The sequence below is a fragment of the Leishmania mexicana genome, chromosome 8, assembly GCF_000234665.1.
Source record: "Leishmania mexicana MHOM/GT/2001/U1103 complete genome, chromosome 8".
Taxonomy (NCBI): Eukaryota; Euglenozoa; class Kinetoplastea; order Trypanosomatida; family Trypanosomatidae; genus Leishmania; species Leishmania mexicana.
The window spans coordinates 637,647-655,649 of NC_018312.1; the positions used below are offsets into that span (position 1 = coordinate 637,647).

At 59.8% G+C, this 18,003-nt stretch overlaps 3 protein-coding genes across 3 annotated transcripts; all 3 read right to left on the reverse strand.

The window, feature by feature from the left end:
• Nucleotides 1-362: 362 nt before the first annotated feature.
• LMXM_08_29_1280 (putative lipase domain protein) lies at nt 363-5,996 on the reverse strand (the record flags this gene model as incomplete). Its single annotated transcript, XM_003872380.1, has 1 exon — nt 363-5,996. One exon carries the CDS (start codon nt 5,994-5,996, stop codon nt 363-365), a length of 5,634 nt encoding a protein of 1,877 aa, XP_003872429.1.
• A 3,674-nt stretch (nt 5,997-9,670) lies between these two features.
• On the reverse strand, nt 9,671-12,268 carry LMXM_08_29_1270 (putative ATP-dependent Clp protease subunit, heat shock protein 100 (HSP100); the record flags this gene model as incomplete). Its single annotated transcript, XM_003872381.1, has 1 exon — nt 9,671-12,268. One exon carries the CDS (start codon nt 12,266-12,268, stop codon nt 9,671-9,673), a length of 2,598 nt encoding a protein of 865 aa, XP_003872430.1.
• Nucleotides 12,269-14,594: 2,326 nt separating this feature from the next.
• Nucleotides 14,595-18,002, reverse strand: LMXM_08_29_1260 (conserved hypothetical protein; the record flags this gene model as incomplete). Its single annotated transcript, XM_003872382.1, has 1 exon — nt 14,595-18,002. A coding segment is annotated over one exon (3,408 nt), but the record flags the coding sequence as incomplete, so codon positions are not given.
• Nucleotide 18,003: the final 1 nt, after the last annotated feature.

Here is an 18,003-nt window from a genome sequence, read left to right on the forward strand (position 1 = left end):
GGATGAGCGGCTCCTTGCATCCACGCCTTCAGCAGACAACAACAGCAAGAGCGCCCGGCAGGTCCATGCATCGTGCTTGCCACGCACGTACGAGTGCGGTTGAGAGTACGTGTGTTTACCTGCCCACGGTGTCGGCAGATAAAAAAAGAGGTCCCTTTTTTTCTGTCTCCCCCTCTCGGAAACGTGAGCAGTGACGGCAGCGGTACGCAAGCCATCACACCTCCGCAACGAGAGCATCTCCATCGCCATGACGACAGCAACGATCCTCAGTAGTGGTCGTCATCGGACCTTGTCCCTTGCTACAGCCAGTGTGGGGCACTCTCTCTCTCTCTGCGCACATCCTGCCGCCTTCATTCTTGGCTCTACGACTGCGCCGTGTGGATTGCCTCCATCTTCACCGACCCGGCCTTCACCTTTTCGGGGTTGGCGGTCAAGTAAAAGTCAAGCCCGCGCGCCGGGCATGAGGTTCGAGAGGCGATCGCATTCAGCGAAATTGCGTAGCTGGTCATGAGGTGGTTGACCACCATCAACCCCCGCCCCTTTGTCGGCGGAAACAGTTTCTCGATCGCTGTCGGCTTCACAATGAAGTTGCCATTGCGGTCCACGTCCACCTCAATGCCAACGTGGTAGCCGCCAAACATGAACATGTTCACGACAACGTCGCTCTCATTCACAACGCGGAATGTGCGCGGAACGGCCTTGTTGTAGATGCGCTGGAACGCGTGATTGCCCAGGCGTGGCTGGCCGTAGGTGTAGACGGTCACGTCGGCGATGGGGTAGTCCATGCGTCTCAGCATGTAGGTAATACTATACGCGCAGAGGGACGCGAGGGCGCCGCCGAGGCTGTGGCCGGTTGTGAAGATGCGGTAGACGGTGCCGCGGTCGTCACACAGGACGTCGCGCAGCCGCGACATCACTGTCGGCTTCAGCGTCTTCCAGATGGTAAGAAACCCGGCGTGACAGGTGGGCCGCCACGATGTCTTGCGCATGCAAGAATGGATGCACGACGCACAGCCGAGATGCTGCGCAGCTGTGGCGCTGCCGTCGTCAAAGGTGCTCGCCAACTCGGGCACCTCTTCGCCCGCCGCGCTCGCTTCCTCCCTGTCGGCCGTCTTATCCATCTCCCGCCACACGACCCGGTGGATGTTCATGTCGTACTTGGCGTTGCTCATGTTCGCTGTCCCGCGGAAGCCGATGATGATGCGCGGCGCCTTGCCCTTGTGTTCGTCAGCGCTCGTATCCATCTTCACCATGAGCACTTGCACCTCCCTCGCCTCCGCCACCAGTAGCCGCACAAAGCCGTACTTTCCGACGTTGATGGGCAGCACCGCAGGGTCGAAAACGGCGGTTCCGGCTGCCGTCGGCGCCGGCGCCCCCGATTCAGTCTCAGGGGGTGCCAAGGCGGAACGGCTGGACGGACGCTTACCGGCGAGTGCAGGCGTGCAGGCTGGCGGTGACGCGGCTGCACCGCCGTTGTCATCTTCGCTGCGTATATGCACAATGACCGTATCCGAGCCACGCGCGCGCGACGTAGTGGACAGATGCGCCTCCTGCCCCGTGCTAGCGTCGCCGATGGCGGACGCGACTGCTGCAGTCCCCTCGGTAGCGCCGCCAATTTGGCCAGCGACTTCCCGCGCGCGCGCGTCCGTCTTCTCCGCCTCTTTTTCGCGGTCCTCTTCGGCGTCGTCGTCGCCCGTGTCTTCCTCCGCTGGGCAGCAACCGCAGAGCCGATTCTTGATAGCCTTCACCACAGTAAGAGGAACGCTCTGCGGCGTCATCTTGATACCCGTCTCGATCGCCTGGCCGTCGGTGCTCTCCTCCACCCCGTAGGCCTCCCAGGAGATGTTGAAGCAGTCGATGGAGGTCTCCAGGTTGAAAAACGGCAGGTACTGGATTGCCTGAAACGGCCGATACGCTGCGTCGAAGATGTGCGTTTCGAGCCGGTTCAATCCGCGAACCGGCCGCTCCAGTAGGTGCCGCTCCGCCGTCCCAATCAGCGCTCCCAGGCGCTCCCGCGCCAAAACCAGGGTGCGCATCAAAGAGCGAGTGCCACCGTACGCGCGGTCGCTGCTGCTGACATCATCGTTGTCGCCTGAGGTGCGCAAAGAGAGGTCGGATAGCGCGTCGCCGTCTCCGGAGTGCGATATGGGCAGATGACTACCTGTGCCGCCATGCACAGAGAGCTGTCGCGCGTTGGCCTCAACACCGTCGCCCGCTGGTGCAATGCAAGACGCGTCTGCGGCCAACACTGGTGAAATGCACGACACAATGGGACGGTCGTCCTTCTCCACGAGCGTCGCTTCTCTGAGATTGCCTCCATCGTTGGCATGGGATGCGTCTGCAGTCGGCGCCTGCATCGGAAGCCTCGCGCACGCCAGAGGATCGTGCTGGCGCACAAAGGTGTCATTCTTGGTGTTTAAGGCGACTTCGCTTTCGCTTAGTCGCCGCTTGTCATTTTCGGACCCTTCCTCATCAATTTCGGTGTGCGGAAACACATAAGTCTCCGTTGACGTCCCCGTTGCCGCCTGCAACGCTCTCGAGAACGCTGCCATGGGTGTCTCAGTGTCCCCTGTCACGCCTGCACCAGCGGAGAGAGATTGGTAGCGGGGCCGCGCCACCAGTGGAGGCGTGCCATGCCCTAAGGCAGTCTTGCCGCTGCGCCTGGCGGACTCCGCGTCTGCATCCCCCCACGAGGTAGTGGGAGGGTTCCCAAGCGAGAGTGAGCGTGCGTGGTACTGGCTCCAGTCAGCGAGCATCAACGGCGCCAGTGACGGAGAAGCACGGCCGCCGTTGCGGTCAAAACCACTGTACGTGTGCGCCAAGGTATTCGCCGAGAATGCTCCCCGGCGCTGCGAGAACCTGCAAAACGTAGCACTGTCGTCTCTGCCGTCAAGACCTCGCGCGACAGATGAGTTCTGCCGCATCCGTGACCGCCATCGCGCGGGACCTTCAATAGCATACGTGTCCCCGGCTAATGACCTATCGCGCCTCACGCCCGCGTACGACTCCGCAACACCTTCGCCACCGCCAGCGGTGCCGTCGCCGTCCGCTAGAAAGTAGGTGCTGAAGCGATCCATGTTGATGATGTGGCGTGCCGCCACGCTCACCAGCATCAAGCCATTCGTGTCGAGATCATCATGGCCGCGCCAAAAACCACTGCTCCGCCTGTCGAGTGTGGTAGTCGCAGCACCAGCGCCACTGTCACTGTCGAAGCGGTGCCATGGACTCGACTCCATGACCGGGTGGCTTGCTCCTCGTGTAGCCGGCGCACCCGAACGGCCATCTCGGCGCACGGAGCCGATGATGCCACGGCCGTTATCCCGCACAACCGGTGACTCCTCATGGTGCTGACTGCCGCCGTCACCGACGCCGTCGTCCGTGTCTGTCGCGTTCCCCTGGCGGTTCGGCTGCGGCGAGCTTGTCGCACGGCAATCATCACCGTGCACTTCAGGCACCGGGGACAACAGATTGGACGGTGCTGTGTTGTGCGTGCGCTCCCACGGCATGGCGACGGCGACAGGGCCGGCCGAGGTGGGTCCGAACCTCTCCACCGCTCCGTCAGCGTTCTGAAGCCGTTTCTGCTTCGCCATGTACTGCCGCCATCGAAACTGAAACTGAAGACGGTAAAACCGTGTCTCCTCCTGCTCTGTCACAAAGATGTACTGACTGCCACCGTGTCGCGCCAACCAGCGGTACCACGTGTCAGGCCACACCATGTGTTTCCAACGGGGGTCCCTCGGGTTCACGGGTACGTTCTCGTCGCGGCTCTGCGAGGTGTAGACGAGCGTCATGATGTTCACAAAGAAGCTCGCGACCATCAGCATCGGAAGCTGCAGCAACGGCTGTTGCGAGGCCAGCGCCGGGTAGCCGCGGTTGTAGAGCAAAAAGAAAACGAGACAGTGAATCACGCAGTACACGATGGCGGACAGGAAGACCATCAAGAACACGCGACAGGCAAGCTGCTGCGGACGGCTTTCCAAGTACGGCTTTTTCCCGAGGTAGCTGCGTAGGTAGAAGAGGAGCAGCAGGCAGACGAGACCGCCAGCAATCTGAAGGATGATGACGGACCAGTAGAGGCGCTTGGACCGCACTTCGCTGTTGGAGGTGAGCTGCCACATGTACTTGTTCAAGCCCGCGTCCACAATGTCGAGCACAAAGATGCTGAACATGTAGACAGAGATGAGAATCTTGGTCCACATGGGTGGGTCGCACACGTTTCGGCTTCGCGCGAGGAAGGCCCTGAGCTTGGCAAGGATGCCGTCGCTCGGCTTCACTTCGCGGGGGCGGGCCCACATCATCGAGGCGGTCATGACGGAGAGCATGTACGCAATGGACACCGCCATGAAGTAGGTGGGGATGCGGTACTCCATGAAGGCTAGTATGGAGGACAAGGGCCAGCTTGTGATGTTCAGCGCGAACAGCGGGTCTATGTACCACAGCAGCGCCACCTGAAGGATCAGCGTCCAGGTCTGCTCGTACAGGGTGCTCGTGTACTTGCAGTACGCGACAAAGCGTAGGGTGTGAACCACGGAAAAGACCGTCAGCGTGTAGCGCCACACAATCGTGGCAACCGTGTAGGCAGAGCGTTGGTAGGCAATGCCGACGGAGCCACTGGCCGCCCTGGCCGCCAGCGATTCCGGCACCAAGGTGAGGGTAACGCTGAACTCACCCGCAAACGTGGGCGTGCTCCCAAGCAAGAGCTCCGGCACACGCGCTACATCGCACCGAGTCTTCGTCCTGTCGCAGCGAATCGACAAGGGGTGCTCCGAGACCCACTCGAATCCGCTGCCCGATATGCGATTCTCGGCGACAACGTTGTACACCTGCACTACACTTGCCTGATCAGTTGGCGGAGGTAGACTGAAAGCCACACGCCGGTAGCGCACCATACTGCTATGCTGATAGGTCAAGTTCGAGCCGCCCCACCTAAGCGACACCGTCGCTGGTGTCATGAGGGTGCCGTTAGCCGCTACAGTCGGCGGAGAGGTCACGCAGGGGCTCGTCCACTTATCCATGTACTGCAGATCTACGCCGTACCCTGCGCCACAGATGTTCACCATCGACCACTGCACCTTCGGAAGAACTTCGACGACGAGAGCGGCGATAAGGCACGCGTGCCACAGCACAAGGGTGAGCCGCATCGCGAAGGCGGAGATGGACTCCACCTGCAGCTCCACCGGCTCGTAGAAGCGCTGCATCACACGCAGCTTCTCGGGGTCCCTGCGCTGGCGATGGCTGCTATGGGAGTTTGCGAAAGCAGCGGGGTTAATCGACGACGGGGCCATTGGACTGTGCGATGGCGAGCCAGTCTGCATCTTGTGGATCGCCAAGGAGTTGCTGAAGCGCTGGACGCCGTATGGGACAGGAGGGGAACCGTGAAACGACACGCCTTTCGGGGCAGATATACTGGTGCCGTCACGGTTGGACAGCACCGTGGATGGAGCGCCCGCATGCGTCATCCCTCCATCAACACTGCGGGCATTGCCACCGCAGCCACCGCTCGAGTACGCAGCGAGGAAGTTCTCGTGGCCCTGCGCGCCAAGCACACCTGCGCCGCAGTAGTAGTCGCCAACGAGGAAAATCTGCCGGTGCGGTGCGGTCGGGATGACGCGATGGCGATGCGCCGATGACTGCTGCAGCGTCGTCTCCTGCCTATCCTCCCTTTCCGCCTTCTGTTTCCGGGTCTTGCCAGACTTTTCCTCGGGCTGGTGCGCCCTCCAAGATGGGAGGCTGCCGCGCGCCTTGGCGGACGCGCTCACCCTCTCCCGCGCCGTCTGCACTAATTCGCTCTTTGAGATCGCCGCGGAGGGCCTCGGTGCGGGTTGCTGCTGCTGTTGCTGCTGATGTGCCGGCTCGCGAACTAATCGCCTGCCATCGCTACTGCCCTCAGCGCTGCCGTGAGAGGAGGAGGAGGCATTGTGTTCCCCTCCGAAGGGGTACTGCGTCGATTCTAAATCTGCCGCAGCATCGCCACTGCTCAGACCTACGGAGGGCATATCAAGTCTGTCTCCCTTGCGACTCCGGGGAGCGAGGGACTTCAGCAGAAGGCAGCGGCGCAGTGAAGTGAGAGAGCGGCAAGTGCGCGTGTACTAGGGCTCTGACGTTCTGTTCAATGACGGCCGCTCCGCGCTTCAGTCAAGATGCGTGAGAGTCACGAGGAGGGAGGCAACTATGTAAAGGAGAGAGAAAAGGAGAAAGCTCTCGACACAAGGGTGTCTCGATCAGCAGCAGAGGCTGCTAAGGGGGTGTAAGAGGCGGTTCGGGACCAAAGGAAAGAGCCCTCATAGCAGCTGTATCAAGTTACGCGGCTATGTGCGTCAAGCTCCTGTCAAGATGCTCCCCTCTCGTGTGGTTCTACATGGAGAAATGCGAAGAGGGCAGGGCACAGGTTGCACAGCGGATTACAAAGAATGTGTGTACATGGGCAGAACCAAAAAAAAGATGCTAAAAAGATGGCGAGAGTGAAGCGGAGGAAAGGGAAGGGGAGGGCACCGGCACACGACACCCTGGCACTCCGGCACGTCTACACTCACGCACGGAAACACTCGGGCTCGCAATCACCTTTCGTGTCAGCGCTTATCGAAACCGATGGAGGGGGGATAGCCACAACGAGGATGACAAAATTTAGTAAAGACTAACCCTCGACGCGAGACGAGAGGGCAGCCGTAGTAATCACCACCGAAACAACGGAGAGGCGGCCACCTGGGGCCAAAACTGAGGGAGAAAAAATAGAGAGAAGGAATGTGTGCGAAGGACAGTAGAAGAGGAAGGGAAGTCAGTGCTCCGCGAGCGAGCTGATGAAGGCGGCATGCCTAGAAGCCGGCACACAACGACAACATTCTTTTTTTTTCGATTGTCACCCCGCCACTCTGCCACCGACAAGTGGGCAAATATAAGCCTTCAACCACAGCTCACACGCCTCTGTCGCACTGCGGCTGCACCCGAGTCGTCCAGGACGAGCAGTCTGCCGTGGACTCGGACCATGCGTCCAACGGGCTCCTCTTGCCCTTGCTCGTTCCTTCCTCGCACGCATGCCGCACGATCGGCGACACACGCACACGGGTGGTCCGCATGCCTTGATCCAAGAGAGCCGCGCCCAGCGTCCTGCTCGAGGGCGGAGGCGGTCGCGTCTGTCGTGGAGGCAACAGGAGGTGGTGGTCACTGAGGTATACGCCTCTCTCTGTGCTCGACCTCAGTGGTAGCCGCTACTCCGGTGCGATGTAGCGGGCGGAGCAATGGAATGGTAGAAAGGGGGAGGTTGATCGAGACGAGCGCAAGCACGAATCCTACGCAGCGTGGAAGAAAGTAAGTGAGGAGAGAGCGGGGGTGGAGTGATTGGCAGCGCCAGAGCGGCACGCAGTCGTTGGCCAAGAACAGCAAAGGTCATGGAAACACCCAGAGCGCACATGCGATTGTGTAGGCAGTGGATCTGCTCAACCTGCAGTCGCAGCGGAGTGCTCTGTCGGGAGCGCATGTCACTGAAGGTAACGTATGCATCGATGAAGGGGAACCTTGGCCATCCCACCCTCCGCCTTTTCTCCTGACGCTCTCATCTCGTTCTTTGGTCTTCGTGTGTTCGCACGCCTACGCGTGTCTGCGCGTGACGGACGGGAGGGTAGCCGTGTGTCGGTGCTCATCATCGTCGTCGAGCTCTCGCGCATCATCGTGGCGTCCCACTCCGGAGCTGCTGTCCATGCGCATGATCATAAGCACCACACATGGAAATGTGCCAAGCAAAGACCCAAGTACACACGAAACGAGGTGGGAGAACGTCCGCTTTATAGCGCTGAGGGTGGTAGGAAAAGAAAAACAAGGATAGGTAAAGACACAACGGAAAGTAAAGGAGGCGACGGGGGTGAGGGCGGCTCGAAGACACCAGTGCGACAAATGCGCCGTCATGAACGCCACGAACAATATGAAGCAGTCCCCTCCTAGAGGGAGGCAGAGAGGGGGAACTACGAAACCTCTCTCCATGAGAACAGAGGAGTGGGAACAGCCCAAGAAAAGCGCTAGCGGCTCTACGGCACACTCGCACGACGGCGCCGCCACAGCAGCCTTGAATATCGCACATTGAAATTTTGTTGTTGTCTCTTGTCAGCGTGTCCATTCCGGCACAATATATGGCGTGCACTCCACTCGGGCAATCCTATAATCGGCACAAGCCCGTCCACTGCCGCAGGTCGGCCCGACGCAGCGCCATCCACGACCTGACCGCCGACGTCAGTAGCGATGCATCGCTCGCACTTCTCCATGACGTAGGCCCTTGATCCTCTCACCACCGAAATCAGTTCGGCATTTGGCAAGGGATAGGGGGGGGGAAAGGAGAAGGGGGCTTGCTTAGCTTCCCCGCAGAGAGTGGGAATCCGGCACCCTAGAATACCATGCTCTAAGGCGTTTCCCTTCCCTCCCTCTCTGTCATCATGGTAAGAGATCCAAGAAGGAAGACGAACAGTGGCGAGACGAAAAAAGGAGAGGCGCCTCGCCAGCAATGCGTGGCAGCATAAGCGTGTGCCACGGCTGGTGAGCCGCATCAGCAGAACAGCATACAAGAAAGGTCCCCAGAAGTCTTGAGAAGTGGGTGTGGGGGAGGGGAGGAAAAGTAGCAACAAACAGCAAAACGGCATAGAAAAAAGAAGCAAGCACACGCATCCACGAGAGCAGCCGCGCAGCACCTTCCCGATGCCTGTACACGCACACACACACACACACCTCTTCTCCGCTGGTCAGCAGAGTTTACAAAACGGATGCACCATCCCAGACGCACACCCAGACATGCGCGCGCACGCGCAGACCTGATCAGTTGGGCGGGAACACAAAGGAAAAGGCGCGTCGAATATGCACAGGATGGACCGCTGGGGAAGAGGTCAGCGGGGGCCACCCCACCGCTCTTTCGTGTCGCGTGTATGTGTGTTTTCGGCTTTGTTGTTCTCGCTTCAATATCTCCGCGTTTCGAGTTTGTTTCCTCTGCAGGGGCGCGCCACCCTCAGCGCCTCTACCTTTCTCCAGCACGCACGCACGCGCAACAAGGAATGAATCGCCTGCCCACACATGCACCCTCTCAGCTGCGCTTCCACGAGGAAGGCCTCAATAGAGAGAGCGAGAACACACACACACACACACACAAAATAAAAAGAAGTGAGGTGAGAGGACGAGTGGGAAAGCGAGAGGGAGATGGAGAGAAGGAAGGAAAGGAGTTGGCGGTCACAGAGGGCAGGAAAGAACACTCCACATCGACCCAGACAATACGAACGAGCACACAAATAAATAAATAAAACCGCGATCACGGATGAGCCATGAAGGGGCGCCCGCAACGCACACGCACAGACAACGAAAAGGAAAAGAAGCTCAACAGACGCGATGTGGTCATACGAAACGCCGACGCGCGCATAGGTAGGCAAGAACTGCAGAAGCAGGAACCTCGTCAGCGAAGGTGGATAAGACGCTGTGTTGCTCTGAGGGGGAGGGAGCAAAGAGTTGAAACGCTGGGAGTGCTCACCACAGAACGAAAAAGAAAAAAAAGCAGCGGCGACGGCGGCACCGGCCATGCCGGCCGCTACTCAGCTCGTCTTCGCTTTGCCTCTCCATGTCCATTGGCGGGAGCAGACCGGCTTTCGGCGCCGTCCTCAGCATCAGCGCTGTCCGAGCCCGTAACCGCCGCCGCGATTCATGTCTACCCCGCCGTCCGCTTCACCGAGAAGGATAGCTTTTTATGGTTGCTGCTGAGAGTCACTTTCACCGTGCTGTTTGGCGACAGCTCTTGCGAGATGATCATGCGGCTGAGCTCTGTTGTGATGTTCTTCTCAACCCAGCGCCGTAGCGGACGAGCGCCCATATCCGCGTCGAAGGCGGACTCCAATACGTAGTGCTTCGCCTCCTCGGTGAGGGAGACACGGATGGACTGATCCTTGAGGCGGCCATTCAGCTCCTCAACGATGAGGTCGATGATCCCCATCATCTCCTTCGAGCCCAAAGAGCGGAAGAGGATGATGTCATCCAGTCGGTTGATGAACTCCGGGCGAAAGAACTTCCTTACCTCGCCCATCACCTGTGCCTGTGCCACTTCGTAGGCCTTCGGTGAGGTGTCCATATTCTGTAGATACTGCGCACCCAAGTTGGATGTCATGATGATGATCGTGTTGCAGAAATTCACGGTGCGGCCGTGGGAGTCGGTCAACCGCCCGTCGTCGAGCACCTGCAGCAGTACGTTGAAGACGTTCGGGTGCGCCTTCTCCACCTCATCCAGCAGCACCACCGTGTATGCGCGACGGCGCACCGGCTCCGTGAGCTGGCCACCTTCTTCGTGGCCGACGTACCCTGGCGGAGCGCCGATCAGCCGCGCCACAGAGTGCTGCTCCATGTACTCGCTCATGTCCAGTCGCACCATGTACTTGGCGTCGTCGAAGAGCTCTGTGGCTACGGCCTTGGACAGCTCTGTCTTGCCCACGCCGGTGGGGCCGAGAAACAGGAAGGAGCCGGTAGGCCGGTCAGAGCGGGACAGGCCGGCACGTGAGCGCAGAATGGCCTCCGCAACACGGTTCACGGCCTCATCCTGGCCCTTCACACGGAGATGCAGTTGGTCGGCCAGGTGCAGCAGGCGCTCGCGCTCGGTCTGGCTCAGCTTTGTCACCGGGATATTGGTCCAGCGCGATACAACAGTGGCGATGTCCGTCTCGGTCACGGTGCCCTGCAGCATCGTCGTCTTCTGCTTCTCGATCTCCTCCTTGAGGGATCGGATCCTGTCCTGGATAATCGGGATGACGTTGTATTTGAGGTCTGCTGCCGTCTCCATGTCACGCATCCGCTCCGCCCGCTCCAGCTTCACCTTCTTCTCGTCCAGCTTCGCCTGTGTTGCCTGCAGCTCGTCGATACGGCCACGCTCCTGCTCGTACTTGGCAAGAAGCGGGCCAAGCTTCTCCTCCGCCTTCTGAATCTCCGCCTTCACGGCTTTCAGCCGCTCCTTGACCGACGGATCCTTGTCGCGCTGCAACGCCTTCTCCTCGATCTCCAGCTGGCGCTTCTTGCGCTCGAGGGCGTCGATCTCGGCCGGCCGCGACGACAGCGTCACACGCACGTTGGCGCACGCCTCATCAATCAGGTCAATCGCCTTATCCGGCAGGAAGCGGTTCGTAATGTAGCGGCCAGCCAGCTGCGCCGCCACCACAACAGCCTTGTCCGTGATCTGCACACCGTGGTGCTGCTCGTAGCGGTCTTTCAGCCCACGCAGGATGCTCATGCACTCCTCGACTGACGGCTCATTCACCTGCACTGGCATGAAGCGTCGCTCGAAAGCGGCGTCCTTCTCCACGTACTGGCGGTACTCCTCGAGCGTTGTGGCACCGATCGTGCGCAGCTCGCCACGGGCCAGCAGCGGCTTCAGCAGATTCGCGGCGTCCATCGCGCCGTCGGACTTGCCGGCGCCGAGTACGAGGTGGATCTCGTCAATGAAGAGGATGATCGTATTGTTGCTTTCCTTCACCTCATTCAGCACGGCCTTCAGGCGCTCCTCGAACTCGCCGCGGTACTTGGCACCGGCGATCAGCGCACCCATGTCCAGTGAGAAGATGCGAATGCCGGAAAGGGTGTCCGGCACGTCGCCTCGCACCACCTGTTGCGCAATGCCCTCCACAATCGCGGTCTTGCCCACTCCAGGCTCCCCAATCAGCACCGGGTTGTTCTTGGTGCGCCGTGACAGCACGCGGATGGTGCGCAGAATCTCGTCGGCGCGACCAATAACCGGGTCCAGCTTTCCGTCCTCCGCCTGCTTGCAGAGATCGACTGCGTACTTGTTCAGTGACTCGTAGTTGTCGTCCTGGAAGTCGGAGGTTATCTTTTTCCCCTTGCGCATCTCGAGCAGCGTGGTGCGAATCGCCTTCTTGCCAGCCCCTGCAGCATCCAGGATTCTGCCCACCTCCTTGCTCTCGTGCAGGGCCAGGAGGAAGTGATCAGCGGCCATGAGGGTGTCTCCGAGGGCAACACGCTCCTGCTCCGCCGTATTCATTACACGCATCATGTCCGAGTTGGGCCGCGGCTGCGTCGGTGCAGGCATCTGCGTGGGAATCGCGTCGACACGTGCCTCCAGTCCGTCCTTCACCGAGGCGGCACCGAGCTTGCGCACTACACGGGAGGCAAGACTGTTTTCATCTTCAAACATGACGTAGGCGAGGTGCACGGGGTCGAGGTAGCCGTTTGCCTTCTTGCGGGCCAGTGCCGCCGTGCGAGCCATCAAGTCCGACGCCGCCTGCGTCCATTCTGGCTGCTGCGTCGTCATGACGACAGAAAAAGAGAGGGGGGTACGGGAGAGTTAAGGGAAAGGATGCCGAAGAACAACAAAAATGGCTCGGAGATGGTGTGTGTATGTGTGTTTGTGTGTGAACTAGAGAAGAAGAGGGAGCGGAAAGTAAAACTTGTAGCTTCTTTACAAGAACCGACAAAACGTGGATTCTGCGTTTCGCGTGTTCACCCGTGTTGTCTCACCGCTACTCACATGTACATGAAAGACAGAGGAAGCGATGAACAAGCTTGCTTCCTGTTCGCCGCTGGTGCGTGTGTAGGTATGTGTGGACGCCCAGCTGTGTCCGCTTCGTTCTTTTCCCCCTTTGGATACTCGGTATGGCGGCAAAGCACAGCAACCAAACACGTCCACTGCAGACAAGAGAAGCACGCCACTTCCAACGAAGGTAAAAGAAAAAGAAAAACGCACAAAGAGCTCAACACAGCACGTGCGAGGGAAAGGACACCGGAACGAAGAAATAGCCGAGATAGGGGGAGAGAGAGAGAGGGGGGCGGGATACTGCGCGTCTCTCTGGATGTGCTTGTATGATGTGATGCTGAATGTTTTTCCCGTTGTGGCTATTGTTGTTTTCCGCCTCCGTTGTACGCCTGTTAGTTCGGTGGCCAATGGAGAGACGGAGAAAGAGAGAGACAGAGAGAGAGAGCGCGTACCGAAAACGCTCGGTGAACACAACAACAACAGTTCGAAATCGAAAAGATTCACACGGAAAAATAAAAATGAGGCGTTCGGCAGCGCAGGTGCCTTTTCAAATCGCTGTCACGACGGTGGGACTTAATCGCACTCGTTTCGTCGCCAACGTCTGACGTCCTGAGAAGCGAAGAAGTAGGGGGCGGGGCGCAGTAGGTGCACCGGACAGAGTAGCGGGCTGACTCTTGGTGTTTCGGCCTTTCCTTTTTTTCGTTGTTGTACGTCGTCCTGTCGCTCTGTTTCACTGCACCACTCACGAGTGGACGGCTCAAAAGAGAAGCGAGACTGCCGCGCACGAAAATGACGCGAGGATAGAGAGAGAAAACGAGGGAGGGGTGGCCAAGAACGGACAGATCCAGCACAAGGCTCCGGCAGCACGCGGTGCAGCAAAGGATAACGACAGCGAGTGATACGCGTGACGACCTGGCACTAGCAATATTCAAAACGGACGAAAATAAATAATAATAATAAAAGAGAGCACACACACAGAGAGAGAGAAGACAATCACGAAAACAAAAGAAAACAGCGGGAGTAAAGACGCCGACGTGACGAAGAGAGGAAGAGGGAGCGGGAAGGGGTGGAAGAGGTAAGAAGAGCACAGCAAACAAACAGCCAACAACCAAAAACAAAGCGGGCTTCAAAGCGCTTGTGCTGTTTATATATTTTGATGTCTCGAGACTGTAATAATACGTGTGGGTGGGTGGGGATGGAGAGATGGAGAGAGAACGTGTGTGAGATGTTTGGTAGCCTGCAGGTGAGGATTGATGGGCAACATGCATGCGTGTAGTGGGGAACATGTGCGTGAAGAAAACAAGGATGGTTGGAGAAGAGAAGGAAAAGGGGGCATTGAAGGCGAGAGCGATGGAGACGTCGCGGAGAGAAACAGCGGTGAGAGGAGGATAGAAGTGCTGCTGGGGTCTGCGCGTCATGCCCGTGATCGTGAAAGAGCTACGTTGACCGACAAGGAAACATGATACGAGGAGAGCAAGCGCTTCCTGTCCCTCCCCTCCGCCTCCGCCTCGTGCAGTCATCGCTGGACGCTCCCTGGAGAAAAACAAGGGGCGAGTTCATCAACGAAGCTGCAGAGACTCCTTGCCGCGGAGAAAGGAGAAGGAGTAGCGGCTATTATAGCGGAGCTGCGCGGCGTGTGCGCGTATGCCCCGTTGCCCCTGTCACACGCGCCCATTCCTTTCGTTTTTGTTTTCACGTTTTCGTATGGTCTGTTGATTACGTTTCCTCGCTTGGTCAGCAGATGGCACAGAGTGCCTGACGAGCATGTCCTCCACGACACCTGGGCAGGAAGAGTGCCACGCGGACAACAAAAAAGCAAGCGGCGTGTGCACCTGCGGTGGGGGGGGGAAGAACGTGGCAGAGGGCCCAAAAGCATCACGTGCACGGAGAGGTCTAAACCTTGCACAGTAACTCACACCATGAAAGCGACGACAGATGGTCGGTAGAACGAGAAGGATAGCCAAGACTCCAACGACAAATCCCCCACCCACACACATCCTCCTCCCTCCTTCATGGCATTTCCCTTCTGTTCAACTCGACGCATCGTCGGTCTTCCTCCCCATGCCGCTCGCTGCAGGAAGCGTAGGGCCAACAGCGCAGCTTGCTAGCCCTCCTCCCCGGCCGTCTCCGAGTTGTGGGTTTCGTCCTCACTGTTGGTGCTGCTCACCGGCTCGATCTCGTCCATGTAGGGCTGGCTACACCGCAAAGGGCACGCGCCCTGTGTGTATACGTTGGCCATCGCATTCAGTGAACTCGCGTAGGCCGAGATGGTGTGGTTCGCGAGAGCGAATCCGCGTCCGCGCGTGGGTCGGAACATGCGCTCAATGTACATGGGCTTGCAGATGTAGTTGCCGTGGCGGTCAATGTTCACCTGGACGCCAACGTGGTGGCCGCCAAAGAAGTTGAAGCCGGAAACAGCGTCGCTCTCGTTCACGACGCGGAAGGTGCATGGCACGGCGCGGTTGTAGTACTGTTTGAAGACGGAGTTGCCGATGCGAGGCTGGCCAAACGTGTAGACGACGAGATCCGGTTCCGGGTACTGGATGAGCAGCAGCATGCGGCGCAGCGTGTAGGCGCACAGAGACGCCAGCGCACCACCAAGACTGTGGCCGGTGACATAGACACGCATGAAGCCCTCAGAACGGTCTTGTTTACTGCCAAGGGCGCCCTCGCGAGTGTCCACGCGACCCCTGCCGCCGCTGTTGCGCGGCAACGTCCAGATATCAGAGAATGGGATAGTAGTATGAAAGATGTCGTGGTCCGACCGCGACGGTGAACAGCTTGCCGCGGTAGTCGCACCATCCCCTGTGTGGCCTGTCGTGCCAGCAGCAGAGACCTCGCCGTTTGACTCCTCAAACGGTGCACACTGGCTGCGGAGCTCCCTAAGCACCACGTCAATCACCCGCTCCTTCAGCGACATCCACAGTTCTAGGAACCCGCTGTGCACCGACGCCCGGGCTGACAGGGTCGGCGTCTCCATCTCCTTCCACGTGCGCTGCTGAAACCGCATGTCCTCCATCACGTTCGCCACGTTGTCGGTACCACGGAAGGCGATGACGAGGCGCGGCACCTTGCCGACATGCACCGGGCAGGAGCCTGACGTGTCCATGCGCACCACCACCACCTGAACCCCACGTGTCTCCAGAACAGCGACACGATGGTAGCCGTACTGCTCCACGTTCATGTGTGGCTGTCGCGTAGTATCGGCGTCGGCGCTGGCGGTCGCTGCCGAGGCGCGCGTCGGCAACGACCCAATCCTCTTGGATGGAGAGGAAGAAGAGAAGGATGCGCCGGCTGCGGCAGCACCTGGCGGAGATGAGGTCCCGACACAAGGCGATGCTGCAGAGGCCGCACGGGTGGAATTCCGAAAAGGGGGCTGGCAGCTGCCGCTTCTGGCGCTGCTGCTGCCGCCGTGAGGAAAAACCGCCGCCGCCGCCGGATCAGCCTGGGCTGCCCGTGTTGCCGAGGACGCAACCTCTGCCCCAGGTGGCGCCCGTGCGGGGGATCGGGATAGAGATGCGCGGCATTCATCCAAGAGTGCTGTCCTATCATCCCCCGACGTGAATGAGACGGCCGCCGCCGCGTCCTCTTCGGCACTGTCATCCAGGGCATGGCAGGCACGTGGGGATGGCTTGAAGCACAGGCCAAGCAGCGCTGTGGCGACGCGCTCCACAAACCCCAGCGCCGCCCTCGGTACCTCTGCCGCGTTTACCTGGATGCCTGTGCAGATAAACTTGTCGCCGCGGCTCTCCTGAACCGCGTACGCCTCCCACGACAAATTCAGGCAGTCGATCGCCGTCTCCAAGTTGAAGAACACGAAGCTCTGCCGCGCTCGTTGCCGCAGTCGCACACGCAGCGGTCGGTCGATGCTCGCCTCGGCAAGAAAGTCGAGGAACGTCGCTGTGCCGTCCACCAGTCTGCTCTCAGCGCCATGCCGTGCGTCCGGCATACGGGGGGCGACGCGGCTCAACGCGTAACGCGGATCCCTTCCGTTCTGTGTGAGAAGAAAGCTGCGACCAGCCGCTGCGTCGTCGGCGTCCGAAGCCGACAAGGGCGGCAGAAAGGCAGGCGTCCCGCCGACTTGCGCTCCGCCGCCTGGCATCGTGTCTGCGGGGTTGCACGACGCCGTTAGTGCGCGTGCCTCGTCCTCACAGCTGAGCGACCTACCCAGGATTGGCGAGCTCGAGTTGTCGTGTGTCCTGATCCTCTCGTCGCTGTCGCCGTTGTCAGCGTGGCCCGTTCGACTCGAAGAGGAGGTAGACGGGTGGGTGGTGATGGTGGACAGTGTACGACGCCGGTCTGGCATGCTCAAAGGCGGCAACCAGCCGCTCTCGTCACACGATGGTAGATCGGCGAACCTGGCATCCTCGGCCGCCTCTCTGCCTACCGTGAAAGGGGCAGCCGTAGCAGCGGCAGCGGCGGAAGCGGAAATGTTGACTGGTGACAGGAGCAGTGGTGTAACATGGTTGCCGCCCTGGAGGCCCTCAACACCAGCTTCGCTGACGTCCCGCCCGCTCTGCGTCAGTGAAGGTCGACGCCGATGTTGCCCGCCGGCGCCTTCGCCGCCAGCCTCTGCCCTTTCCCCCGCCCTCGACTTCGGTGGCTCGGCGCTCTTTTTGCTCTTCTTCTTCCGCCTCCTCGCCAGCCTGCACGTACACTTCGCCAGCTGATAAGAGACCTGCACGTCGTAAAACAGCCGCTCCTCCGCCTCGCTAAAGAAGACATACAAGCTGCCGCCGTGCGAGTTCAGCCAGCGGTACCACCGCGACGACCAGCCGACGCGCTTCCAGCGTGAATCGTTCGGCCGGAGCGGAATCTGTAGCGACGACTGCGTTGTCGTGTACACGTACGTCATGTGGTTCACCAAACTCGTCAGCACCAGCAGATGAGGGAGCTGGACGAGGGGCTGGTAGTAGATGACCCCCAGCAGCTGCGCGTAGAGGGCGTCCAGCAGGGCTACCTGGGCAACGCTGTAGATGCCACCCGTGAAGTACATGAAGATCATAATGCGGCATGCAAGCTGCTGGGGACGGGTGGAAAGGTACGGGTGGCGGGCAAGGTTGCGGCGCAGCCAGTAGAGCCCCACACCACTTGACAAGATCCCGCACAGAAGAAGATAGCCGATACACTTGTCAACACGCAGGCACAGAGGGCTCTTGCATGTCAGCTCGTTCCCAGCGATGCCCTTCTCCTCTAAGCAGCACTTGGCCACGTCGAGACACGTGACGAGGGCAAGAAACGAAACCAACAAGACTCGCGCACGGAAACGCGCCACCTTCGAGCTCGGCACCACCTGCTCACCTGCCTCAGTCGAGCGATCGGCAGCAGACTCGTGAGAAGTCCTAGCCGACGGCTGCGGATCACCCCCCTGTGCAGCAGACGCGGACGTCGAACTCCGCGTCGCCGCGGGAAGGTGATGCGCGGGCATGGACTCCACCGCAGCAGCAGCGTTGGTGGGCACGCGCCAGCGAAATGAGCCGGCGATGATGCTCCATACGTAGCACACGATGAGT